Below are 27,291 nucleotides of genomic sequence, written 5' to 3' on the forward strand. Positions count from 1 at the left end.
TAATAACAAGGTTTCACTCAAAATAACTAATGAATCAATAATAATAAATACACCTGTATCATTTGCTTATCTATTTGATAACAGTTCCTTCATTTACTGTGCAGTTCTGTAGCAGCCTACTGAAAATAATGGGATGATGGCGCTGCCATTGAGCAACCACTAGGTGGCGCAGTCACAAGAGATTAAATAGTAGATGCAGGTTTACTCAAAGTTTGCAATTCGTTCAAAAAAGAACACATAATAACACAAATAATTAAAATGAACAAGTAAATGTATCCCGTAGGGACGGCTGCAAATAAAAAACAGTAGGTGCAGATGGCTGTCAAGGTTGCCAGTACGGGAAATATTAATCCAGAAGGTTAACTTCTTTTTCTTTCTTTCTTTCTTTCTTTTTTTTCTTTTTTTAATAATTACACAAATTGTAATTGTACAGCATCTTCTGCTTCTTCTTCTTCTTCTTCTTCTTATTATTATTATTATTATTATTATGTCAAAGTATATAGCCTCCCTATGTACACATTGAGTAGAGCTTTGTTGAGATATGAGGTGAGGCTTTGTTGAGATATGTGATGGAAGCACTTACTGTTGTCGAGCTGATGTAATATTCGGGAAATATCTGTAATGTTGTCAAGTTTTATAAGGTCTAATGTATAAAGGCGTGTTTTATTGTGGAGCATGCCTGGGCATGTCTCTTCAGATCTGCTTTATGAAGCTGCGCTTGGCAACCCTGCAGTTATCGAGAGATTCGAGGAAAGCAGCAGCAGAGCCGCGAGTATCAGCAGCTCCTGACCATGCCTGTAAGTGGATTTACTCAACTAGACCACGATTCCCGCATTTGACAGTTGTTAATATATGCTCTATCGTCTGGCGTTTCAATATTAATCCATTATTATTTTAACCGTGCGATAAACATGGGAAAGTGTGTGATTTCACGTGGCGCTGCGCAGGTTCAGATAGGGCCTAATGTTTCACTTTACACGAGACATGTTTAAACTGTTGCATTGCACCGAGTAAAATCATAGGTTGGACAGTATCGATGTTTTATTTGATTTTATAAAAGTAAAGTATTATAGACTGATAGTGATCAATATGGCTGTTGAACAATGTTGTTTTTGTGTGCAAAGAAGCATGCTGTCAGTTTGTAATGTTATTTCAGTAGTGCCTATATAAATAATATAAAATAGTGTTGCCAAGATTGTAGATTTTGTAATTGAGATAGTAAAATTACTGTCATATTGTTGGAGATATTATATATAATAACATTTATGGGGTGTGTGAAATAAATAATTTTTACATAAATTTGTAAATATTAATATTTGCATTACACATTTAAAATGTTAAATATGTGTGTAATTTTATGTAAATATTTGAAATGTCAAAAACTCATTTAAAATGTCAATATTTTCATATAAGCAGCAGCTGAATATGTAATAAATAGATATGTAATATATAGAAATATAAATATTAATATATTAAATAATACATATAATATACAAAAGTATATTAAATATGTTATATGTGCAAGTTATGTAAATATTTAGATTCTAATTGGAATATTTTACACACACATGTATCTATCTATCTATCTATATATATATATATATATATATATATATATATATATATATATGCATACACATTTTAAATATTTATGTATGTGTAATTCTATATAAATATACAAATATTTTAAATTTAAATATTTACATAATTTATTTTAATAAAAAACTTTAATACATATTTTAACTATATTTTTGCCAGCTGGCCAAAGATCTGCTGAACCCGTCCTTCGATTTTGAGAGAAGGCAGCATAAGAAGAAAAGGCTTGTGCAGAGTCCCAACTCGTACTTCATGGATGTGAAGTGCCCAGGTTTGAGATCTGTAGAAGAACCCTTTGCTTGTCTTATCATGGGTAATATATGACTTGTTGGAAATGTAATCTTTTCTGTTTATCTTCGCGCAGGTTGTTATAAGATCACGACTGTGTTCAGTCATGCGCAGACGGTTGTGTTGTGCGTCGGGTGTTCGACAGTGCTCTGCCAGCCCACAGGAGGAAAAGCAAGGCTGACTGAGGGTGTGTATTTGCTGAATGATTGTAAAACATCCAGCCTGTCTGGGTTGTACTTTTGAATGAGACGGAACTACAAATCTAAATATTTGACAGTATCTCAAGCTACTTATTTATTTTTTCAAATAGGTTGTTCTTTCAGAAGAAAGCAGCACTGAGAAGGATGAAAAAGGAGTGATGCTTTGAATACAAAGAATTATGCAACTTCTTAATGCCTTACTTTTCATTGATTACAATGAATGAATTTGAATAATGTGATAATGAATGGTGCATGGCAGGTTCTTTCTACCATGCTATCAGTTCAGTGGTTCTGAATAAAGTTTCTTCTGCATGATACAGCTGCATCCTGCAATTTAATTCGAACATATTCAAAACAGACAGTGCAACATTTTTAGTTTCATTTCTCATCTCATGCAATGATCAGCACCTTGATGTCATGTTAAATAATCTTTAACATCTATATTTATCTATACTACCATTCAAAAGTTTTGAGGATAAGATTTTCAGTGTTTAAAAAAAAATCTGTTATACTCACCAAGGCTGTTTATTTGATGAAAAATGCAGAAATACAGTGAAATATTATAATTTAAAATAAAAAATTTATATTGTTTAATAATGTAATTTATTCGTAAAGCTGAATTTTCAGCATCCAATACTGGCAGTGTCACGTGATCCTTCAGAAATCATTCTAATATGAGTTTTCTTTATTATTATTATAAATATAGAAAGGTTGCGCTGCTTAATATTTTTGTGGAAACTATTTTTCAGTTTTCTTTTTTTAATAGAAAATTCAAAAGTACTGCATTAATTTAAAGTGTTTTAAATAGCTTTACTATCACTTTTGATCAATCTGATGCATCCTTGTTGATTAAATGTATTGATTTCTTTTTAAAAATCTCACCGACCCCAGACTACAAATTGGATGTGAGGGTTTTTATACAATATAAAATAAGAGAATACTCTAAACTGACTTTTACATAATTTTTTTTGAGATTGCTTTCAGTTGCAATTATGCATATTCAATTAAAGAAGGAATTGTAATGAAATGTTTTATTTGTGACAATTAAACTCATTTTAAATAAGGAAACGACACATTAAATATATGACAGTGAATATATGACATTCTTAGAAAATGTACAAATACAGATTTTCAACTGACAAAAAAAAGTGCAGCGCCCACTCTTGACAAAAGCACATCTACAGAATAACATACAAAAGTGAACATACTCAAACATACAGAATAATTTACATGCATATTTAAGTCACTAATAAATTCCGTTTGTAAATGACTGACATTTTTATCCAAAATAGTTGCTTTGATTAAATGTCCATTAATAATCATTTATGGTGGTAACTGCCAAACACTCCTGGTTCCTCATGAGACACTTCAGAAAGAAGAATTCCAGTGGTGGCAAGAAAATGGTCCGTTTCGTAAGGCTTGGTGAGGAAATTCTTGCTGTACATATCGCTCAGCAAGAACTAAATTTAACCGGCCTAATACTGAGTGTGCATTTACAGCCACACAAGTATTGCAGCAGCAGTGTTTCTGCTATACGACATTTACTGAGTCTGGCACTGGACGCCACGCCTGGGGCCTTCGTCTTCATCGTAGGCTTCACCACTGTGGTTTCTCTTTTGTTTTTCATAGTCTACTTCACACAGCTCAACCTCTTCCATATCATCTGACATCATGACGTGATCTCTGACTGGAAGTAACCTCTCCAGGTCAGGCAGCATGTGCTCAGGTAGCCAGTGTTTATCTGGGAACTCAATCTGAGGGAATAGAAAGGCTTCCGTTAAATGTGATGTTCCCAACACAAATTATAACCATTGTTTTCTTTCTCACAAACTTTTTTCTTTATTATTTATTTATTTATTAATTTATTTTTCCAATGTGACAATTTTTATTTATTTGGCTGTAAACAATTCGTTTTTTTCATAGAAGATTAAAAGTTAAATATTATAAAATATATAAAAAAAATAAATAATCACACATCAGATTAAATTATATTAAATTACTGTAGTTTATATTAATTAGTAAATCGCACAAAAATATTTGTTCTTTTCAGTATATATAATTAAATTTATATTTAATTAGTTTTGTTTTTGTTCCATACCAATTTAAATACCAATAATAACAGAAAAATAAAAATATAAAAATAGTACAAATTTTAATTAATCACAAATCAGATTTTAAAAAAAATTATTCAATTATTTTAATTAAATTAATTCATTAGTAATTACTTTTTTTGGCATTAGGCCATCTATTTATTGTTTGTTTCTAGAAGATGCAAAGCAACATCAAATAAAATAAACCATGATAAAATAAAATAAAACAAAGATTAGGTACCGATTTACCTCAAACTGTATGATGAGAAGCCCTTTCTCATAAGGGCCTCTGTACACAGGCATGCCCTCATTATGAATACATTTTAGATCATTAGGTTTTATTACTTGACCTAAAACAAAAAGAATAAAACAAATGAATTTGACAATTTAAATATTTGATGTACTAAATATTAATTGAAAAATCACTCAAATATTACTCACATATAAATAGTATATGGGACATACCTGGAGCGGAGTTGATGAGCAACAATCGGTTATCTAGCGTATGAATAGTTTTTTTAAACCCGCAGAGCGCCTCCACCAGCTTGATCTTCATCTTCATGATCAGGTTGTCGTCTTGTCTTTGGAAGACGGGGTGTTTTTTAATGTCCAGTACGATTATAACATCACCAGGCTCCAGTCCAGGCTCTTGATCTCCTTCTCCGTGGAATGTGATCTTCTGGCCGTCCTTCATTCCTGTGACAAAGACCATTATTAGCATGCATCTAGAATACTTAAGAATATAGAAGGGCCTGGAAGTTCCTGTTCTTCTACCTTTGTCAATATGGACTTCAAGAATCTTCTTCTTGCGTTCCACTTTGCTTCCATTGCAGTTCTTGCAACGGTCCTTGGAGCTGAACTTGTCTCCCTGTCCTTGGCAGTCGGAGCACATGCTCTGAATCTGCTGGATCATTCCCGGTCCAATCTGTTGCACCTGGACCTGAACCCCTCTTCCTTTGCAGGTTGAACATTTTTCAATTGTGCCTTTTTTGCCTCCATAACCTGCAAGACAGAACGTTTAGATCTTAAATCTTTGCAATATTATTATAACAATTTTCCCATTAAAGGAACTCAGACTAGCAACCTTCTTACCTTCGCATTTCTCACAGATCACGCTCTTCTGAAGGCCAAGTTTTCTTGTTGAGCCATTGTATAATTCCTCCAGTGTGACTCCAAGCTGGTGAACCACATTCTTACCTGAATAAAGGAAAACAGACAACACAGTATTAGCTACCAACCACCAGGATATGAAACATTAAAGTGCATAAACTATATATAAGGTTATATTTGACTTCCCATGGGGGGGGGTTACAGAACATGACGCTTGCTTACTGCCACCTAGTGCAGTAAATAAATCTCACCTCTCCTTTCTCTTTGCGTTCTGCAACTGCCACCAAAAAACATGTTGAAAATGTCCATGGGAGATCCCCCTCCTGCCATGCCTCCCTCCTTTATGGCTTGTTCACCTCCTTGGTCATACAAATCCCTCTTTTTGGGATCTGAGAGGACCTCATAGGCTTGTGATATGAGTTTAAACTGGAGGATAGAAAAGATCATTTTAATAATGCATGCATAAACACTTTTAATCATGAGTCTGATATTTTTCTGTAATAATTAACTAATTTCTTTAAACATTTATTCAGCATTTCTTTTTTTGGTAATTTCTGTTTTTCTTTCTTTTTTATTTTTCACTTTCACTTTTTTCCTTTTATCCTGATTTGCTGCTTATTAATAGTAAATGTTATGAAATGTTAAGTTTAGGTATGGACCCTTTTCACAAGACTGTGATCATGCATTTAACAGTCATCATCATCATCGTAAATCCTCAAAAGTATGTAAATTTATAACACTATACTTTGTATACATCACCTTTGCATTAAATTACAAAAAAAAATAAAAAATTGAAACTAATTAATGCTAATGCCAGGGTGTTTTTCCTTTTTTTCAAACTCATGAAAACACTACTGCGGAGTATTTGTTTTGCTTTTTGAGCAAATGGGAATGCAAAAATATATTCCGGTATTTGTGGTGCTCTCTCATTCGCTGTTCTTGAAGTTAACCCAACTATGACGACTTCCGCTGCTGATAAACCCAGAAATGTGAAAAAGGTACATTGGCAAGGATAAGGGATGTAGAATATGCTCATGCAGATTATGTGCTTTGCAGTGGTGTTTTAAAATGAGGAGGCAGTTTCATATAGCTATATGTATGTGTGTGTGTGTGTGTGTGTGTGTGTGTGTGTGTGTGTGTGTGTGTGTGTGCGTGTGCATGCCCCTGTTACACTTAATGTTGTCACATTTTCCTGGGTAAATAAATATTACATAAAAAAAGAGAACAAATATAATTATATTTTGTATTTTATTAATATAATTTTTGTATTTTATGTAATAATTTTAATACTAATTATACATTTCATAGTGTTTTTATGCATTTTTATATTTATTCCAAAATCATAACTAAAGGCAGTAACAATTTGAACAATATTCTGGAAACAATAAGGTTTCATTAGTTAACTACTTTAGTTAGCATGAACTAAGAATAAACAATAGCCTACTTCTACAGCATTTATTAATCTTAGTTAATATGAATTTCAAAATTTACTAATGCATTATTAAAATCAAAAGATTTGTTTGTCACCATTAGTTTATGCACTGTGAACTAACATGAACTAACAATTAACTGTATTTGTATTAACTAATGTAAACAAAGATTAATAGGCTAAATACTGTAATAAATGTTCATTGTTTGTTCATGTTAGATTAAATGACACCTTATAACTTCGTGTCTGTGGCAGTGTTTACATTGCGTTTATGACGATGATGACCCGAAAATAAGTTGACTATTAAAAAGAACAGCTGAACATCAGTTCACAAATGAAAAATATTGGTAACATATTACAATATCTTTCATTTCATCACACTGAATGCTCACTCAAAACTGACGCAGTCACCATGTTTTCAGACCATTTCAAGTTTTATTTTGACGTGACACAAAGCAGTGGTATCGAAGCAGGAGAGTTGTTTACTTACTTTATAATTAGTCAATAACGCCATCATTTTCTTCATTCAGGCCGAGAGCTCGCACGAAAACAAGAGGCGGGATTTATCGCAGGAACCAATCACATCCAATCATAACCGATCATATCCAGTTATAGCGCGATGGAGGCATTGCCTCCTCTCACGTGACTTTCCCCCATTCATTTCAATGAGCCTCCAGAAAAGTCACGGCACGTTTTAGGGCAGGGGTCACCAAACTTGTTCCTGGAGGGCCGGTGTCCTGCAGAGTTTAGCTCCAACCCTAATCAAACACATATGAACCAGCTAATCAAGGTCTTGTTGGTATACTTGAGACTTCAAGGCAGGTGTGTTGAGGCACGTTGGAGCTAAACTCTGCAGGACACCGGCCCTCCAGGACCGAGTGTGGTGACCCCTGCTTTAGGGTATCTGTTTTAAGTCTATGGACCGAAGGGAGGCAAGCCTCAGCTGTAACTTTACCGGCGGGTGTCACTGTTTGACAGTGTTACTTTATAAAAAACGAGTGAATTTTATACTTTTAATGCCATATTTAGTCATATTTGCGATTTATGTTTGTAATATCGATTATTTTGAGAATTGGTCCCTATACTAAAGTGTTACCAACAACAAAAGGTGAGATAAAATATAATTAAACAAAATTACTGTCAAGGGCTTCTGCACTAGATTGAAAATAATAAAAAATAAAATAATTATAAAAATACAAATCATGCACTATTTGCATCCATATATTCGGACAGATCTCAAAGCCATGTTTAGAAATGCTTCTCACCACTCACATGAGTGTTCAGGACACTTCCTTTCATTTCTGTCGCTGTATTTATCAGGCAACGTGAAACATGATACAGTCTCTACACCTCCACTTACTTTCTCGCCTTCATTCGGGTTTTTGTCCGGGTGATATTTCAGCGCCAGCTTCCGATATGCCTTCTTGATCTCGTCCACCGAGGCTTTGGGACTGACGCCGAGCAGATCGTAGAAACCGGTTTCTCGAACCATCTTTAACAGGAATCAGCTGCAGTGTACAGGAACACAACATATCAACAGTCCTGCCTACTACAACAATATACCTATGACATAGTAGTTAAAAGACATATTGAAGCTCAACACGATATTTAATAATGCCACTAAACATGCATGTTACATAAAACGATATTAGAGCAGGTTAATACAAGCGATCGTTTGATTTACAACAGACTGTTATTACTTGAACGCTAACGTGATACTCAAACTCTCCGTAACATGAGTGAATGGCGCTACAGAGAACTCTTCAAATAAAGCTTCGTGATTGTATTTGTGCACGTTATGAGTTTGATAATACTCACAGGAATAAAGGAAGAGGAAAAGCCGACTCGCTGTGCTGCGTTGTGTTCGTCTCTCTGCTTGTGTGACTGTGGTACTGCCGCTGAACGCAGCGCGCGCTGTCGCTCTTATATAAACCGCGGCGCTCCAGAACCTTCTCGAGCTCCAGCGCCGGAAACTTCCATGAGAAGAATAGACGAGATGGGATGGAATAAAGGCAAGCAGCTTCACATGGGATTTGAGATGTTTGCACGGTGTCCAAGCAATTATGAATGATAGGCCTACCTAACTTTATGTATGTTAGAATGCGTTTGCAACTTTGCATGATGTTTTAATTTAGAGTAACATACAAAGTATTTTTTATTTTTTTTTACATTTTCTAAAGAAATGTGAGATGCATGTGCAAATATTGCAAAATTAATATATATATATATATATATATATATATATATATATATATATATATATATATATATATATAGAACGTGTATCAGATAGGCCTATTAGAACACAGCGAGTTTAAGTAGCAAAGTAAATCTAGATCCCACATGTGTCGAGTCTCATTTATTTATATAGCGCTTTACACAATACATTACAGATTGTTTCAAAGCAGCTTTACTGGGATTAACAGGAAAATAATAGTTAAAACTAATGGAAAATAATACAATGTAACTCCAAAAATCTATCTGCCTTGAGATTTGTTCTGACGATTGCTCAGCAGAGGTCGCTCTTTAACAAGGTAAACTTTTCAGCAGGCTAAATGATGATGGTGGATATGTTATCTACAATTGTAGTGTTATTTGTTCATTATTTTGTTTTAGTTTAATTTTAAATTAATTAAATATTAGTACATGAAACTAAATGAAACGTTTGCCCAGGCAATTAGCTGAAATAACATAGGATATATATATATATATATATATACACACACACTCACTGGCCACTTTATTAGGTACACCTTGCTAGTACCGGGTTGGACCCCCTTTTGCCTTCAGAACTGCCTAAATTCTTCGTGGCATAGATTCAACAAGGTGTTGGAAACATTCCTCAGAGATTTTGGTTCATATTGACATGATAGCATCACACAGTTGCTGCAGATTTGTCAGCTGCACATCCATGATGCAAATCTCCCGTTCCACCACATCCCAAAGGTGCTCTATTGGATTGAGATCTGGTGACTGTGGAGGCCATTTGAGTAAAGTGAACTCATTGTCATGTTCAAGAAACCAGTCTGAGATGATTTGAGCTTTGTGACATGGTGCATTATCCTGCTGGAAGTAGCCATCAGAAGATGGGTACACTGTAGTCATAAAGGGATGGACATGGTCAGCAATAATACTCAGGTAGGCTGTGGCGTTTAAACGATTAGGCATTTTGGCATTAAAAGTAATATTAGATTTATTTCTAAAATAAAAGCCAAGCTTCAGTTTGAGCTTCCTGATTAGATTAGCAATATGTACATTGAACAAAAGCTTATCATCAATCTAAATGCCCAAGTACTTGTAAAAAGGTACTCTTTCAATCATTTTACCATTAGATGTAAAAATACTAAGATTATCAAGTACTTGTGCCTGAGCTTTTGAAAAAACCATAAACTTTGTTTTCTGTGAATTTAAAACTAATTTTAAACTAACCAGAGCATCTTCTAGTGACTGAAATGCAATCTGAAGCTCTTTCACCGCCTGTGTTATAGATGGAGCAAGTGTATAAATAATAGTATCATCAGCATAAAAGTGTTTTTTTGCTTGAATGTCCTTACCCAAATCATTTATATAAATAGAAAACAAAATGGAAACCTGGGGGACCCCTTTAGACATATCAAGAAAATCAGATTTGAGATCCTCCACATGAACACACTGAGTCCGATCTACCAATTAATTTTTAAACCATTTCAATGTCCCTGGTCCGAAACCAGCGCTGCTAAGTTTGTTTAGCAGTAATTCATGATTCACTGAATCTAACGCCTTAGACAGATCCACAAATAAGCCTGCACAGTGCTGTTTTTTTTTATCCAGGGCACCAATAATATCATTTAACACTATACCGTAGCAGCAGTAATGGTACTATGACCAGTCCTAAAACCAGACTGAAAAGAGTTATGATGTTATTATCAAATAAAAACTGTTTTAAGTGAAGTGACATTCAGCCAAGTATGGTGACCCATACTCGGAATTCGTGCTCTGCATTTAACCCATCCATAGTGCACACACACAGCAGTGAACACACACACACCGTGAACACACACCCGGAGCAGTGGGCAGCCATTTTATGCTGCAGTGCCCGGGGAGCAGTTGGGGGTTCGGTACCTTGCTCAAGGGCACCTCAGTCGTGGTATTGAGGGTGGAGAGAGCGCTGGACATTCACTCCCCCACCTACAATCCCTGCCAGCCCGAGACTCGAACCCGCAACCTTTGGATTACAAGTCCAGCTCTCTAACCATTAGGCCACGACTTCCCCTCCACGACTTCCCCTCAGGTAAACTTTTAATTGTAAGTTTACCTGAGATTCAGGAATCTTGGCCAAAATTGAAAGTTTAGAGATAGGACAATAGTTGTTCATGTCTGAGGGATCACCACCTTTAAATAATGGGAGAACATAAGCAGCTTTCCAAATTTTAGGCAAAGAATTCGATAAAAACTTAGATTAAAAATATGATATAGCAATAACTATATGTGTGTGTGTGTTTCATGTTCATTTTATTGCAAGCAACAAAAATATGAATCTGAATAAGGAATATTTACCACCAATTCATATAACAGAAACATATTTAAGTTTGTAAAAACAAAAGTTTTGCCCTTTAAAGTTTATATAGCTTGTCAAACATTTAAAGATAAATATATTTAGATAGCCCTACTATCTTCTGTCATCTTAATAGGTTGTGAATTTTGATTTCAACCAAACTGCATCATAACTCTGGACTATTGCTCATGTTTTCATGTTTTGTATATATTTAGCCTGTATACCCCACAATATTTCAGCAGAAACATCCTGAACCGATTAATCTTAATCGGTGATGCCCGATTTGTGAATGAATGACTCTTTTGAGTCGATTCTTTTGTATGAACAGGTCAAATGAGTTCGGGCACGGGCAGCTCACTCACCCACTGAATCATTTGTAGCGGTTTCTCACTTCTAACAGGTTACTTTAGGACACAGAAATCAAACAGTTTGATGACGTGGATGTTGACCTATAATTTACTGAAACCCTAAAGAGCGCCCCGTCGTCGACCAGAGGCGAAGGGGGTCTTCAAGTTCAACACCTGCGCGTGCAGCTTGTGAACCACTTACTATAAGGAACTTTAATACAGGTAGGCTAAGACTTCTTCCTTCTCAAGAGAGAAAACACTAACACAACATTGCTCTTTCTTATGCATATTGTTATTAATATGAATATGAATAATCTTATCATTTGCACTTTGCATATCTCCCAAACGCGGTTATAAATAAAGTAGTAGGACTTTTATAGTACAAACTTCTTTATACAGATTCAATGAGGTTTGGCAAGCCGAGGACGTTAGGAAGGTTAACATGACCTCATGTCATGTCATGTCATGTCATGATGTAACTGGCTCTTATTTTTGGATCTATTCATTTCTTCATAAAACATTCAAAAGTGCAATTAAACTGATGATTTGATATTTTTGGTGAGATAACATAAAATACCAGGCTGGATCAATGATACTGATATCATAATGAAGAAAAAACTCATTAGACGTTTTAGAAAATAAAACCTTATTAAGCAGTTGGGCACATAATATAATAATATTAGAGCATCCAGACCATCGTTACAGTGTCTTTAAGTTTCTACAATTATCAAAATGAGTTCAAGCTGAAAAATGCCATATTGTGCAATTCCCCAAATCTTAGGTGTGGTATTAGTATTAGTGTAATAATATTACCTTGAAAAAATAATTTTAAACAAACAATAAATAAATAAATGTCTTACTCTTCTACTGTTGGTATTATACATTTAGAGTAATTTTTAAATAGAAATGTATAACTGTTTTTCAAAATTACACCAACATTAATACAAAGAGAACATTTCTGAGAACTTTAGAGTACTTTAGAGTTTTAATCCATTTTTCCTTTCTTCATCATGGACACTCTTATTTGTAATTGACCCATACATTTAAGCTTGTTTGCTTTGTTGCACAACAGAAAGGACTCGATTTAACGTAAAAAAAAAACTTTGGAGTTTGGAACACACCAAAGCACAAAAATGTAATGTTCACAGAAAAGCAGTTCTGTGTATGGAAAAATATGACTCTTCCTCTCTTTTCCTTAAGGTGATAAAAGTAAAATATAAAAATAAATCCCATTAGAAATTAATTCATTTTATTGACGATATGTCAGAATAACCTCAAATAAATTCAGAGTGGGTTGTTTTACACAAATTCAAAGGACTGTAACAAATTTGCATATGAAAGCCCACAAACTCATTAATATGCATTGTGTTTTCATCCAAAAACATTTCACACTGAACAAACTTTTTGCCAATTTAACCTAAGAAAAGAACTTCACTAAGATTATATCCCAGAAACTCAGCATACTCAGAGCATCATAAAAATAAGCGCATATCTGAAGTTTTTCATTTGGAGAATTGAGATGGTGCCTCATGGAGCCATTCATTGCTTCATTCTGTCCTCATTATGCCAAGAACCGGACAATCTTTGAACAGTTCATACCAATCAGCATGAGCACCGGCACTCAAGTACACCAGCAAACTGATCCAACCAATAACCAGCTTGGAAAAAGGTATGTGGATGTGTTTAACATAATTTTAATTAACTTGGACAGTGACATCTTCATCATGTTGAATTTTAACCCTGCACATTGATATTCGAGTCGTTTTATGTGAATCAAAATGAATCAAATATCAATGCAAGAAAAAATAAGGTTACAGTGAATTTTTTTTTTCTTTAACAGTGCGACACCTTTGGTTCTTAAAAAAATTGTGAGAATTTGTGTTAAGTTATGTTCCGATATGGTTGCCACAGATTAGAATAAGATGTAAAATGTCTTTTCTAAAGAGTCTGGCAGAACACTACTTGGAAAAAACTTCAACAAAACTTCTGGTGCTTTTCACCAAACACACTCTGAATCAAAATGAACAGCGGAAATGAAATCAGTTCAGCTGCCAGTTCTGCCACTCTTTTTTACAAAGAGCATCAAGTCTGTCAATTTGTAGGGATGGCAATTTTAAAGCAACCTAATGTGCCCTCTCATTTGTGGCTGTTACGTCAAGAACTGAAGTGAAAGAGTGAATAGAAGTTTCCAAGACTGATGGGAACAAAATTCACACATTTTGTGAGCACCCGTATGTCAATAAAGCTGAAGGGACTTTAGTATTTAGTAACCCGAACGTGTCATTGTGGGGGCTTACAATGCTGTTGAGTGGTTCCAGTATGTGATTCATGGGTACAACAGCAAGAGCCGGGTCTGACTGCAGGGAAAGCAAGAGTCCACTGATATCTAACAGACCAGCAATCTGTGTTTCAGCTCGGTCTGTTCAACCATGTCAGAGGTTTTGCAGCAGGATGTTGGGACTGGATTGTGTAAGTAGAGTAACTATTATTTTGTTTATCATATTTGGAGTTTGGAGATCAGGATTATGTTCTGACTTTCTAATTCTGTTGTTCACATCATCAAATTTGTTGTCATTGAACTGTGATGATCTCTAATTCAATGCAGCAGAGAAAAAGAGCATTGAGGAGGTTCTGGCAGGTGCAGAATTGGCCCCAGCCCAATCCCTGTGGACTACAGAGGCCAGCGGATCAGTTCAGCTGAGAATGGATGAACTTTGTCCAGAACAGCCCATCACTGTGCATCAGATGTTTACCAACTCAGTTCAGAAGTACGGGAAGCTGACCGCTTTGGCAAGCAAAAGAGGAAACAAATGGGAAAAAGTTACCTTTTCAGAATATTATCACCTCAGTCGAATGGCTGCGAAAAGCTTTCTAAAGGTGATCATAGAGCAGTTTTTATACGCTAATTCATACATAACATGTTCATGTAACAAAGTTAATTTGCACAGCTCATTCTCATGTAATTTATGGATTGCTTATAATACAGTCATATTTTAAAATTATTCTAGCTTGGTCTGGAGCGGTTCCACAGTGTAGCCATCCTGGGATTCAATTCCGCAGAGTGGTTTATTGCTGCTGTTGGAACTGTCTTTGCAGGGTGAGAAATACCCTTAGTTCTTATTTAATTTAAGCTTAAAAATTCCTCACTTGTTATTTTTCAGTTTGAAAATCGATGGTGCACCTTTTGCTGTAGTCAAACTAGTGTCAGTTTCTCTGTCCAAGTACATGACAGAATGCTTAAATCGAACATTTGAAGGATTAAATGCATCACCTTTTGTCTTTTGAATCACATGCACAATGCAGAGACCAGCGGTATCACAATTAAAATACTGTTTATACCAGGGGTCCTCAACTCTGGACCTCGAGTCGAGATCCACTTTCCTGAAAAGTTTAGCTCTAACTCTAATCAAAACAAGCTAATCGAGGTCTTCTTTGATCCAGGTTGGCACTAATCTCTGCAGGGGAGTGGATCTCGAGGTCCAGAGTTGAGGACCCCGGGTTTTTACTGTACATGCTGGATGAAGCCAAGCTACAATTGCATTATTCCAATTGTGCTGTTAGTCCGACTTCACAAATATCACAAAAGCGTACAAATCTAACTTTTGAAGTACATGTGAATGTACTTAGTGTGTAACATGGAACAGAATTACTAAAAAGGACCCTGAGTTAACCATCTTAAGTGTAGAAAGCTTGTTTACACATTGGTCACTTTGTTGCAGGGGCCTTTAACATCAAATACAACTTTAAATTAACTTATTAAGGTGGAAAGGGAGGGAGTATTAGATCATCTATCACTGCCCTCACATCTATATCTTTGTTTGTGCTAGGGGTATAATGGCAGGTATCTATACCACAAACTCACCAGATGCCTGCCTCTATGTTGCTAAAGACTCAAAAGCCAATGTCATTGTTGTGGAAAATCAAAAGCACCTGGATAAGATTTTACAGGTAACATTTGGTGTACTTTATTTTCTCAACCTGGACCTCCTCATACTCAATGAGCAAGCTGATTAATACTCCTGTTTGTCTTGTTAGGTAAAGGATAAGCTTCCACACTTGAAAGCCATAGTACAGTATTCTGGATCTTTGAAGGAGAAGTTGCCCCACCTCTATTCAGTGAGTGTCCAATATATAGAGATCTGAGTTACCATGTAGGCCAAAGTTACTCAAAGAGTTACTATCACTGTTTGTCTTTGAACAGTGGGAAGAGTTCATGGGACTAGGACTGGAGGTCTCTGATCAAGAACTTGATGAAGTCATCAGTAGTCAGAAAGCCAATCAGTGCTGTGTACTTATTTACACATCTGGGACAACCGGATCCCCGAAAGGAGTGATGCTAAGCCATGATAACGTAATCTGCTATGGGAAATTACATTCACAATATAGCAGCATGGTTTTGCTGCAGATTAATGACAGTTTTAAATTTTGGACTCTTATAGATCATATGGACAGCTCACCATGCAAGCAGGGCTGGAGATATGCAGCCAGCTGAAATCAGGCAAGAGTCTCTGGTCAGCTACCTTCCTCTCAGCCATATTGCCGCCCAGATCTATGATCTCTGGACAGGGATCCAGTGGGGGGAGCAAGTTAACTTTGCTCAGCCAGATGCTCTTAAGGTAAATGTTTAAGAACGGAACTTTTGTTTAGCTTTAGGCCAGTCAGTCTTGCTCCTGGAGAGACACTTTGCTACAGAGTTTAGCTCCAATACACCTGCCCTTCTTACACACTTCCTACCAATCTTACACACTCTACTGGAATGTGGAACCCCTGCTTTAGATGCTGTAACTGGTATCATCATCAAATATCAGTGTTGTAGTCGAGACCAGGACAGGACCTAAGTAGATCAACTCCAAATAAAGTCAGAGACCTGAAGTTGGTTGATTATATACATTATAATCAACCCCCCAACCAAGATTCCCAGTGCATCACATCATGGCCGAGTGCAGATACGCCGGTTACCAACAGAGGCTATGGCACCTGGATGCACTGTTGGGTGGACACAGTTCCAGTTATGCTGTGGGCAATGTTTTGTTGGGACACTTTAGGCCCCATTATCCCAAAAGTACAATTCCTGTCAGCTATGAGGTATCTGAACTTCGTTGTGGACGAAGTGCACCCATTCATGGCAACAGTGTTCCCTGTTTGTCGTCGTTACCAACAGGATAATGCGCCATGCCACACTGCCAGAATTGTCAAGGAGTGGTTCAAGGAACATGATGGTACATTTCTGTTTATGCTTTGGCCTCTAAATTCACCCAGTCCAACATCTGTTGTTTGACTTGGAAAAGCATCACCACCACCCCTCAATATATGGAAATTGGAGGACCTGCTGTTGACATGATGGTACCAGATACCCCAGGAGACCTATCGCCACCTCGCCGCGTGGCCACTGTTATGTGGGCTAATGGAAGTCCTACCGGTTATTAAATAGGTGGTCATAATGTAAAGATTCATGGGCGTATGGTCTTGGACTCAGACTTTAGTCCAAGACTACTACAGCACTGTCAAATATTATAAAGGATCAATTTCTACTCTACATTCTACTCTACATTGCTCTGGTGTTTACTTGAAATTTTATGTTACCTTTTAGGGGAGTTTAGTAGACACTCTTCAAGAGGTAACCCCTACAGCCCACATGGGCGTTCCTCGTGTTTGGGAGAAAATTATGGAAAAGATCAAAGAAGGCATTTCACGGTGTGGATACATGAAAAGGAAACTTGTGACATGGGCCATGTCTGTTAGTCTGGAAGCTAATCAAAGGCTTACCAAGTACGTCAATTGTTTTACAGTATATCACTGTCCACATTACATTGAAGTTATTTGAAGTTTTCTTATGTTTTTTATGATCATTTTCTTTAAATTAGGGATGAGGAGAAGTCATTCCTCTTCACTCTTGCAGACAGTTTGGTCTTGCAGAAGCTTCGTGCTGAGCTGGGCTTCTCCAATTGTGTGAAGTTCTTCTCGGGAGCAGCACCTATTGGAAGTGAAACTCTTCAGCTCTTCCTTGGCCTCAACATTCGACTCTATGAAGCCTACGGGATGAGTGAAAGCTCAGGACCCCACTTTATGTCTGGACCGAAAGTGTACCGATTTTCAAGGCAAGCCTTCTTAACTCAATTTACAGGTTGAGAACCTTCAATCTGAAGGCCAAGGATCAACAAGTTCACTGTGTAACAATTCCCAAAATTCTTCTAGCTGTGGTAAAGTGGTTCCGGGCTGCCGATACAAACTAGTAAACGTAGATGCTGATGGCATTGGAGAGGTGTGTTTCTGGGGCCGCAATGTCTTCATGGGATTCCTCAACCTGGAGGATAAAACAAAGGAGGCTTTGGATGAAGATGGATGGCTCCGGTCTGGAGACTTGGGAAAGGTAGATGAAGATGGCTTTCTTTACATCACTGGAAGAATAAAAGGTAAAGGATGCTATTTTGAATCAGACACATATTTTACTAGCTTTGATGCTATAATTAGATTCAGGTTAGCTTAAAATGGCATTTCCATTCAATCGCTTTTCATTCAGAGCTTATTGTCACTGCTGGAGGAGAGAACGTTCCCCCACTTCCCATAGAGGATGCTGTAAAACAGGAGTTGCCAATCATCAGCAATGCCATGCTGATTGGAGACAAGAGAAAATTTCTGTCCATGCTGCTATCGCTAAAGGTAAACTATATGCCTTGAAGGCTCTGGCTTCAATAACTCCAAAACCATCTATTATAGTCTATTATTCCTTTCCTTGGATAGTGCACAATCAATCCAGAGACTACAGAACCCACTGACATTCTTAGCTTGGAGGCTGTGGAATTCTGTCAGCGGCATGGTAGCCAATCGACAAAGGTGTCAGACATCATTGGAGGAAAAGACAAGATAGTGTACCAGTCTATTGAAGAGGGCATCGCACGGGTCAACTCAAAAGCAATCTCAAATGCCCAGCGCATCCAAAAATGGACCGTATTAGGGAAAGATTTCTCAATTGTTGGAGGAGAACTAGGTGAGTGCTGTGCACATTACTTTTATCCAATGGGTATAAAAATAATATATTTTCTGATGGATTTCTTTACTTCTATTGAAACTGGAACAAGTTATTTCCAAAAGATAATAGCATTATGTTACTTTTCAGGTCCTACAATGAAACTACGTCGCCCAGTGGTGTTGCAGATGTATCAAGATGAAATCGAGAGTTTTTACAGAGAATAGACTACCTCCAGACAGGCTGTATCTCTGTTAAAGATGCTGTTGCTTTTTTGGCCAATCATATTGTAGAAATTAGATTTTTAATGATTTTTTTCTTTTTTATCTTTCATGAAACATACTGTTAATTGTCTTCCATGTAAATTGGATATTCCTGTATGTTTTGACCAGATCTTAAAAATAAAACTTGTGCTTTGTCTATGGATTTACTGAATATGGCAATGCTAGTTCATGCAGTATTATAATGATCATATAATAGTGCTCTGTGAAAATAAAGACATAGGTTGTTTTGTCCATAACAACAGACGTATATATTCCATCGACAGTCATGTCTTGATAGTACAGTCATTTCACAATTGACACAGCAAAGGTCAAGAACTGTTTGAATTATATTAATTGTTAACCATAATGCAAAGTTCATAGCTTATGTAAAAGCTTAAGCATAAACAATGTGAAACATATATTCACTTTTTTTAACTGATTTGCCACACTTTGAAGCAAAAAACAAAAACAAAACAAAAAACCTAAATAATTCAAAATAGCCTTTATGTATTTACGCCCCTACTATTTGGACAAGATTATTCCTGTCATATGACAGAATGGCAAATTGTCAAAACACATCAAACCAGAGAAAGTGTCCAGTCAATAAATACAGTTTATGTAGTTCCTTTTTGACAGATTAAAACAGCTCACAAATACAGTCACTGAAGGACAAGAATTTAAGACAATGCTTTGTAGTTCTGGAGAAACAAAAATGCAGACACTTAGTAGAATTGTGCACAGATATCAGAATGATACGAAGATTAATTTCTTTCTTTTTTTGACTCCGTTCTTTAGGCATCAGATCCAAACATAGACACTAGAAAAGCCTCATTCCATGTCCTGCACTCTTCGGCAGATGTCAGCTGTGAACTCTGAGCACTTTGAGTTTCCACCGAGATCTTTGGTCAGAACCTGAAATATTAGATGGGTAATAGGAATAAAAATAAGTTCTCTCTTGATGGTAGAAGCTAAATTCATATTCATATTCAATGACTGATCCTACATTTTTTTCCCGTATGGTGTCGAAGCAGGCGGCCTCAATCTTTTTAGCGTGACCATGAAGTCCCATGTGGCGCAACATCATGACGGCACTCAGCAAAAGGGCGGTGGGGTTCGCCAGGTCTTTGCCTGCAATGTCGGGGGCAGTTCCGTGTACCTAACACATAAAAAAAAAAAAATGGAATGATGCTATTTGATCAATCACTCCATTGTGAAGCTATTGCATCAGCCTCCAGAGTCCAATACATACGGATTCAAATATGGCGACACCATTGGCTCCTATGTTTCCACTGGGAGTGACTCCAAGACCCCCAATCAATCCGGCACACAGGTCACTGAAACCCAAATCAAAGCTTGGTGAGACTTGCACTTTGTAGATCATCATATCACATATATTATCATTATATGATGCTTTATACAGACTCACCTCAAGATGTCGCCATAAAGATTAGGCATAACTAGTACATCAAACTGAGAAGGATCTTGCACCATCTAGTGGATAATCACATTACAAAGTAATTTAAAGACTGTATATAAAAGTAAAATGATTTCTGGGTCACTACATTGAGCAGGTCTTCTAATAAATCACATAAATTATAAAACGGTTTGACGATTATTACAAACTTGATCATCATGAAATTTAATTTACATGAAACGGGGGACCACATTTACTTTCAAATCCTGTATTTGCTGTGTGTGAATGCAATGCAACGGAATTCTGTATTTTTTTCCATATTTCACAGCATAAGTAAAAAAGGCCAAACTGAAACTCAGAACATGCATTGTTGTAACTGTTAACTAGATATATAAAATATAGATGACCATTTAAGAAAAAGAGTCTGTAATTAATATGAAGCTGAAATAAAATATAAACATTGAAATAAAAGAATGCAATATAAGAAAGACTTTAAATTGAAAAACAGTCATTTAAACTTATATAGAAATACAATACAAAAACTAATAAAAACAGCAAAAGCACACATTTACAAAATAATGTATGCTTTACAGATGAATAATGAATGAAGTTCTCTTGTAAACATACATTAAGACAGACTGTATCCAGATACATCTCAGTGAATTTCACGTCCTTGAAATTCTCAGCAACCTCTCTGCACTTCTGCAGGAACAGACCGTCGGACATTCGCCTAGAAGACATCACTGAATTTAGCATCTTTATATTACAGTTATTTTGTAATTAGATCCAACAAGCCATTTGTTGTCAGTAAAAACTTGTTATACAGAAAATCTGTGATTTGTGACTCTCACATGATGTTGGCTTTGTGAACGGCCGTGACACTGGCTCTTTGGTTATTCCTGGCGTACTCAAATGCATACTCAGCGATGCGCCTGCTGGCTTGCTCTGTGATCAGTTTAATACTCTGCACAACTCCATCCACAATCTGATTAAGAGTGAAAATAGTGCAAATATAATACTGAGATAACCAGATCTTGACAAAAGCCATGTTTAGGTTTCAAAAAACAGGGTCATGTTAGCGAATACAAAAGGGCAAGATATGATGACTGTTATACACACTCAGATTTAAATTTTGCACAAAAAGTTTCATATGGTGGACTTGACCTATAAGGCAGCTTAAAGGGATAGTTCACCTAAAAAACTAAATTCTGTCATTAATTACTCACACTCATTACTCACCCCTCCTAACCTGTAAGACCTTCATATATCTTCAGAACACAAATTAAGATATTTTGATGAAATCCGAGAGCTTTCTGACCCTGCATAGACAACAACATAACTACCATGTTCAAGGCCCAGAAAGGTAGAAAGGACATTGTTAAAATAGTCAATGTGACATTTTAACCAAGCTACAAGAATATGGTTTGTGTAAAAAAAAAAAAAATTAAAAAATAATTAATAACGTTTCTTTGAGCACAAAAAGTACTCTCGTAGTTTCATAAAATTAAGGTTGAACCACTGATGTCACAAGGATTATTTTACCGATGTCCTTACTACCTTTCTGGGCCTTGAACGTGTCAGTTGTGTTGCTGTCTATGCAGGGTCAGATGAACAAAAGCCTTACGGGTCTGGAACAACATGACGGTGAATAATTATTGACAATTTTTGGGTGGACTGTCCCTTTCATGCTTTATGTATAGAACCACATCATGTATAATACCATTTAAAAATTTGGGGTCTAAAAGATTTTTTTTTAATGTCTACAGAAAATTTGAGAAAAGTAAAAAGATTCTTTTTAAATTTACACTACTGTTCAAATGTTTGGAGTCTGTATGATTTTTTAAATGCTTTTGAAAGAAGTCTCTCACAAAGACTACATTTATTTGGTCAAAATCACAGTAAGAACTGTAATACTGTGAAATATTAATACAACTTAAAACAACTGTTTTCTATTTTTACATATATATTCCTGTGATGTAAATCTGAATTTCCAGCATCATTACTCCAGTGTCACATGATCCTTCAGAAATCATTCAAATATGCTGATTTGCTGCTCAGGAAACATTTCTTATTTTCAATTTTGAAACGAGTTGTGGTCTCTTATGTTTTGGTGGAAACTTCTTTGAAACATAATCTGCTTTATACGTGTCTTTACTGTCACTTTTGATCAATTTAGTGCATCCTTGCTGAATAAAAGTATTACCCCCCCCCCCCCCCCCCCCCCCCCCCCCCCCCCCTCACTGACCCCAAACTCTTGAACCGTAATGTACAACTTGATAACGTGAACAGACAAAGGGAAGATCGCATGAATGAAATGTGGCGACCCGAAGGTCATTTCACATGACGCTTGGACACACTATGGACTGGGACCAGAAGACAACTGATTTACAGCAGCCGAGTGGCACCTACCTAAAGAATAAACAGCACTGAAATATGAGCTGTGCCACTGAATTCCCGCTAGCGCTGCATGAGAAACTGGTTAAGACAGCATTAGATGTCAATAGCATGACCTTTGACATTTGTGAAGGAGCCAATCAGCTGCTGAGGGTTCCAAAAGTCAAATGACATCCTATTGTGCTACACTGGAACTAAAGGTCTAAATGCAGTTACAGGAAAAAGTATGTGAACCCCATAAATCCTGATGACAGACTAGCTGAGATGCTTTGGCATTAAGAATACTAAACTAGATTTTAACAATAAATGGTCCGATTTAAAAAAGGACTTGTTTATAAAGTCAGATCAAATCTGATGACCAATTGATGTAGAAATCTTTCAAATCCAATGGGTTCACATACTTTAAAGTAGAAATCAAAGGAATAACAGCAACTAGCCCTGGTTTGGTTGGGTTACTGGGTAAATAGTTTAAAAGGCAGGAGAGCACTCATACTTACCACATGTTCAATCCCACTGTACTCTCCTTCTGTGTTTTCTCTGATGGTGACCAGATCCACATCAGTGTAAGGTGTCTTATAGCCCTCAATTGACACACAAGGACGCACATTAGCATACAGGTCAAAGGTCTTCCTCAGCAGCAGGTTCATGGATGGGTGTCCAGCAGCAATCGGTGTTTTCAGTGGTCCTGAAATATAATTCAGTTTTGATCATGCGAGTTTCAAATATACTATGAAAATCTGCCTGCTATGAGACACAGTCAGCAAATGTACCTTTTAATCCAATTTTGTTTTTGTCCATCGACTCTTTGGCCTCAGGAGGGATCATCCACCTGCCTCCAGGCCCTTTGATGGCAGTGACATTTCTCTCTTCCCATTGAATAGGGGCCTGGTTAAGGAAAGAGTTCACAACTAAAATTTAAAACAGTGCACAAAGGGGTTAAAAAATATAACAGTAGCTCAATTTTAAGCCTGACATGCAGGAAAAGTGGATAATGCACTTGTTGAAACTTGCAGCCTGTGCTGCATTCCTGAAGAGTAAAACAACAGACTCTTACCTTAGCTGCTTCAAATATCTTCATTACTGCAGAGGAGATCTCTGGACCGATTCCATCTCCAGGAATTAACGTTACAGTTTGAAGCTGTCAAAATAAAGCACAGAAAACGAGACTGAATCTGGAAAATGATCACAAAAGCTTTCTACATAAAGTTTAGACAAGGAATTTGAGGATTTTAGTACAAAAGGTCATGAAGTTTCAACACTGCTGGCTGCTATAACTAACATCTCCAGAATAACAAGGACAACAAAGGCATCAATTTCAAGTTTTGCTGTTTGTTTAGAGTAGGTCTGACTCATTCTGCTTTTACTAGTGCCAAAAAAACCAACGCCTTCAAATGAACAATCTTGACTGAAGTAACTACTCAACTGGCACAACTACATAGTTTCTGCAGGCAGCAAAATGAATGCTAGACTTCTTTTGTGATTGAATCTTTATACCCAAGGCTGGGCATTAAGCTCTTCCAAGTACTTGCCTTTCAGGCAACTAAAACTGACCTTTTATGTACCAAACCCTTTTTTCCCCCCAACAATATAATGTATGGCTTTAACACATAAAACTACTATAAAAATTGGATTTGAAGAAAAGAAGAATTTTTTTTAAACTTTAACAAAAATCTTTTGTTTTTATTTACAATTTAATCAGTTTTACTTGTCAAACTGCATATTGTCACATTTAAGGTCACTGTATAGTTGACTTCCTAAATCAAATTCAATTTTCCTAAAATTTGTAACATATTAAAATATATTTAAAAAATGGTTTGACAAGTGGTGTAAAAGCGAAGCTTTACAAACGAACCAAACTGGACCACAAACTACTTTCATTTTGACCATGGTACATTTTACGATTTACATTCAATGTACTTGTAAAAAAACAACCATACAATTACCGTGGTACATGGTACGTGTTGGTTTGAACTTACCCCTCTGGAGAAGGTTCTGGGCTGTGGGCTCTGAGTCTTTATGGCTCCCATTACACGGGACACCTGCAGAAACAATTTCAAATTAACAAACAGATCAACAACACTGAAAGACAGATTTAAGCTGATAATACCCGATACACAAAGCCCAAACCATCTATTATAAAGCGAGCAAATTAACCATGTGTTTTCAAAAAGTGCTGCATTTGATGCGTCTGCCACTATGGTTGATCTTCACCGTGGCTCTTTGCAAACAAGCACACAACAGCTAAAGCAGTTAATCAGACTGAGCCAGACTTAAAAGACTAAGTATGATTCCATTAACTCTGCATGCAAACTTTAAGTGTTTCTGAACACAATGCGGAAAGTGCAATTATGGCAACAAGCATGTAGAGGGGAATTACACCAGGGATCATCCTGAAGTCAAAAGATTAGACAAATGCAAACCAATTAGTTGTGATTAAATTTGAGTTATTAAAAAGGTAAGGACTTATCCCTGGTGTAAAATGAAAAGTTTAAATCAGCCTAGAACTTGAAGGCTACTGGTCACTGATGGTCACATACAAATGAGAAGGCTTTTTTGAAACAAACCCCTCAAAAGACAGCAGATCTGATGGGGACATTGCTTGTTTTTTTCAGAAAGCAATGTGTACTGTGAGAGAGTGGTGCCATAAAACTGAGTGTGAAGCAAGATATGTAGCCTAAAAAAGCATTTGAACTCTTTGCCAAAAAAAATATTTTAAATTAATTTCCATTCAAAATGACACTTAAAAATGTCACTGCAATAGATAACACAATATCCACTAATATCCAAATATCTAAGATCCAGCATTTTTCTCTTTTCAACCCAATAAGAAGTTTAATAGGTTTTAACTTCATTCTATTTCTATTTCTTCTTTAACCCATAGATTATTTGTAAAACAGCAGTCTGAAGGACAAAGTTCTTCTGCATCTTCTCGTGTCTTATCGCTTATATTCATGATTTGTTTTCCTCTTCTAGAAGAACATTCAGTCCATAATGACACTCATAAACTAAATCTCTGGTCTAGTTTAATCTTGACATCAGTCAACTCTTCTTCACTAAGCCAACATGTCGAGGTGACCTTCATCCACCAGATTCTTTGCTTAGTTAGCGTTAATGGTTCTCCTTGCACATTTAAATTAGCTGTTTTGCTGATCTCATTTCTAAACTCTATTTCACCCTAACTATTTTAATGTCCATGTCAGATTTGCCATCTTTTAAGCCCCTGCGCGCTCACGCGTTAAAGCGAACTGAGACGCGCGTCTTACTTCCGGAGACCAGCTCGAGTCACTTATCCGCACGCCGCACCTCTCGAGAAGTTTTATGAGCTGAAAAAGCAAAAATGTCGTTTTAAATTTCACACCCTGACCTTACTGTCCTCCTGGTTGAGTGTGCATACTATTTGGGGGTATTAAGCACAATAACGTGTGGATGGTGAGGATGAATGCAGAGGTTGAACATCTGTGGCGTGATTCATTCACGAGATTAATACGCATCGTGTCATTCTCTTAACTTCATTTATATCTGTAAACAGACTAGTAGATGAGTTGACTGAGAGCTGTTAAATGTATTAAACGTGTAAGTGCCGGTGTGAAGGGCATGCAGTACAGGGCCGCTGTGGCATCTCTATTGCAACGCAACGTTACACACTTGCATTCACACTACAGTCATATTTGGCAAAATACAGCACAGACTGCTATGATGTCATATAATGTAGTCCTTACCGTTGACCTCCACGCGTTCCCAGCCATCCTGTGCTAATCGTGTTCAGGTGACTAGTAACTCAATGCAGCTATCCGGTCCTCTACTATGAGTATCTTGGGTTGCCAGATTGTGACTACACTAATAGGAAGCTATGCGTTACCTTACGCCGGGGTTTTCAATCGTTTTGATCTCACGGACCCCAAATGTGATCATCCAAAAGGCAGCCATATATTTTCATGTGAAAAAAAAAAATAATAATAATAAAAAAAATATATATATATATATATATATAGAATTATTATTATTAATAACTTAAATTCACACACACACACACGCACACACACGCGCACACACACACACACACACACATATATATATATATTTTTAAGTTATTTATATTTAGATATATTTATATTAATTTTGTTATTGTTACATTATTACATTTTCCTAATCACTATGTATTTATTTAAAAATACATTAGTTCATTTATTCGAATGTTTTATTTCAAATAAAATTTTTAAATATAATTTTTACAATGTTTTTATGAAAAAAAATAAAATCCACAGACCCCCATCACTTCTAAGGAGCGTTTATCTTATGAGATTTCAGAATTTAGAAGAAGCAGGTGTAGTTTTTTTTATTTTTATTTTATTTTTATTATTAATTCACAAATGTTCCCAACAGGTTAAAACTGAGATTTGCTTTTTATCAACATGCAAGACTCCAACAAGGGTTTTCTTAGACTTGGCAACAGCCCACTTCTCTGCGGTCGGCTGTGGAGACATGCTGAACACTCATCTCCCCCTACTGCACCGGATGCCACAGTACATTTTCGACGGGGAAATTACCCCTTTTGATTGTGCAACGTGATTTACCCTTTTCAGGTTCAAAACTAAATCATATTTGTTTTAGTGTGTGAATTTTAGGAAAGTAAATAATTCACGAGGTGGGCAAGTTTTA

General features: G+C 36.4%; 4 protein-coding genes across 5 annotated transcripts; 2 read left to right on the forward strand and 2 right to left on the reverse strand.

Annotated features, from left to right (window-relative positions):
- Window positions 1-168: 168 nt before the first annotated feature.
- On the forward strand, window positions 169-2,401 carry rps27l (ribosomal protein S27 like). Its single transcript, XM_079412187.1, has 4 exons — window positions 169-797; window positions 1,759-1,867; window positions 1,961-2,071; window positions 2,195-2,401. The coding sequence occupies exons 1-4, from the start codon at window positions 792-794 to the stop codon at window positions 2,221-2,223; spliced, it is 255 nt and encodes an 84-aa protein (XP_079268313.1). The 5' UTR covers window positions 169-791; the 3' UTR covers window positions 2,224-2,401.
- Window positions 2,402-2,978: 577 nt separating this feature from the next.
- Window positions 2,979-8,657, reverse strand: LOC306866815 (dnaJ homolog subfamily A member 4-like). The gene is made up of 8 exons (XM_079412185.1): window positions 8,532-8,657; window positions 8,074-8,221; window positions 5,536-5,710; window positions 5,267-5,371; window positions 4,949-5,176; window positions 4,640-4,870; window positions 4,424-4,524; window positions 2,979-3,838 (listed from the first exon to the last, which is right to left on the reverse strand). Exons 2-8 carry the CDS (start codon window positions 8,203-8,205, stop codon window positions 3,626-3,628), a joined length of 1,185 nt encoding a protein of 394 aa, XP_079268311.1. The 5' UTR covers window positions 8,206-8,221; window positions 8,532-8,657; the 3' UTR covers window positions 2,979-3,625.
- A 4,514-nt stretch (window positions 8,658-13,171) lies between these two features.
- On the forward strand, window positions 13,172-18,986 carry LOC306866707 (long-chain-fatty-acid--CoA ligase ACSBG1-like). The gene is made up of 14 exons (XM_079411991.1): window positions 13,172-13,263; window positions 14,008-14,063; window positions 14,200-14,471; window positions 14,603-14,691; window positions 15,422-15,542; window positions 15,630-15,710; window positions 15,796-15,945; window positions 16,034-16,210; window positions 17,185-17,363; window positions 17,459-17,692; window positions 17,790-18,007; window positions 18,115-18,254; window positions 18,336-18,582; window positions 18,712-18,986. The coding sequence occupies exons 1-14, from the start codon at window positions 13,202-13,204 to the stop codon at window positions 18,786-18,788; spliced, it is 2,103 nt and encodes a 700-aa protein (XP_079268117.1). The 5' UTR covers window positions 13,172-13,201; the 3' UTR covers window positions 18,789-18,986.
- LOC306866706 (isocitrate dehydrogenase [NAD] subunit alpha, mitochondrial) lies at window positions 18,979-26,466 on the reverse strand. 2 transcript variants are annotated; one of them, XM_079411989.1, is made up of 12 exons: window positions 26,352-26,445; window positions 25,896-25,955; window positions 24,609-24,671; window positions 23,687-23,770; window positions 23,403-23,517; window positions 23,130-23,317; window positions 21,090-21,223; window positions 20,866-20,968; window positions 20,251-20,315; window positions 20,074-20,158; window positions 19,828-19,980; window positions 19,074-19,736 (listed from the first exon to the last, which is right to left on the reverse strand). In XM_079411989.1, exons 1-12 carry the CDS (start codon window positions 26,376-26,378, stop codon window positions 19,653-19,655), a joined length of 1,161 nt encoding a protein of 386 aa, XP_079268115.1. In that variant the 5' UTR covers window positions 26,379-26,445; the 3' UTR covers window positions 19,074-19,652. The 2 variants fall into 2 exon arrangements, with proteins under 2 accessions (XP_079268116.1, XP_079268115.1); XM_079411990.1 differs by lacking the exon at window positions 25,896-25,955 and having other exon boundaries at window positions 18,979-19,736; window positions 26,352-26,466.
- Between the last annotated feature and the right edge of the window lie 825 nt (window positions 26,467-27,291).

Source organism: Barbus barbus, assembly GCF_936440315.1.
Source record: "Barbus barbus genome assembly, chromosome: 48".
In the NCBI taxonomy this organism is placed as follows: Eukaryota; Metazoa; Chordata; class Actinopteri; order Cypriniformes; family Cyprinidae; genus Barbus; species Barbus barbus.

Excerpts from the sequence above, each read along its gene's own strand:
- rps27l (XM_079412187.1), top strand. Across the intron at positions 1,868-1,960 it reads CATGGATGTGAAGTGCCCAG|GTTGTTATAAGATCACGACT; the intron begins GTTTGAGATCTG and ends ATCTTCGCGCAG. Across the intron at positions 2,072-2,194 it reads AAAAGCAAGGCTGACTGAGG|GTTGTTCTTTCAGAAGAAAG; the intron begins GTGTGTATTTGC and ends TTTTTCAAATAG.
- LOC306866815 (XM_079412185.1), bottom strand. The coding sequence starts at position 8,205 with ATGGTTCGAGAAACCGGTTTCTACGATCTGCTCGGCGTCAGTCCCAAA. Across the intron at positions 5,711-8,073 it reads ACCCGAATGAAGGCGAGAAA|TTTAAACTCATATCACAAGC; the intron begins GTAAGTGGAGGT and ends TCTATCCTCCAG. Across the intron at positions 4,871-4,948 it reads TGAAGTCCATATTGACAAAG|GAATGAAGGACGGCCAGAAG; the intron begins GTAGAAGAACAG and ends TCTTTGTCACAG.
- LOC306866707 (XM_079411991.1), top strand. The coding sequence starts at position 13,202 with ATGAGCACCGGCACTCAAGTACACCAGCAAACTGATCCAACCAATAAC. Across the intron at positions 14,692-15,421 it reads GTTGGAACTGTCTTTGCAGG|GGGTATAATGGCAGGTATCT; the intron begins GTGAGAAATACC and ends TGTTTGTGCTAG. Across the intron at positions 17,364-17,458 it reads GCTAATCAAAGGCTTACCAA|GGATGAGGAGAAGTCATTCC; the intron begins GTACGTCAATTG and ends TCTTTAAATTAG.
- LOC306866706 (XM_079411989.1), bottom strand. The coding sequence starts at position 26,378 with ATGGCTGGGAACGCGTGGAGGTCAACG. Across the intron at positions 20,159-20,250 it reads CTTTATGGCGACATCTTGAG|TGACCTGTGTGCCGGATTGA; the intron begins GTGAGTCTGTAT and ends TTTGGGTTTCAG. Across the intron at positions 19,737-19,827 it reads ACACCATACGGGAAAAAAAT|GTTCTGACCAAAGATCTCGG; the intron begins GTAGGATCAGTC and ends CTAATATTTCAG.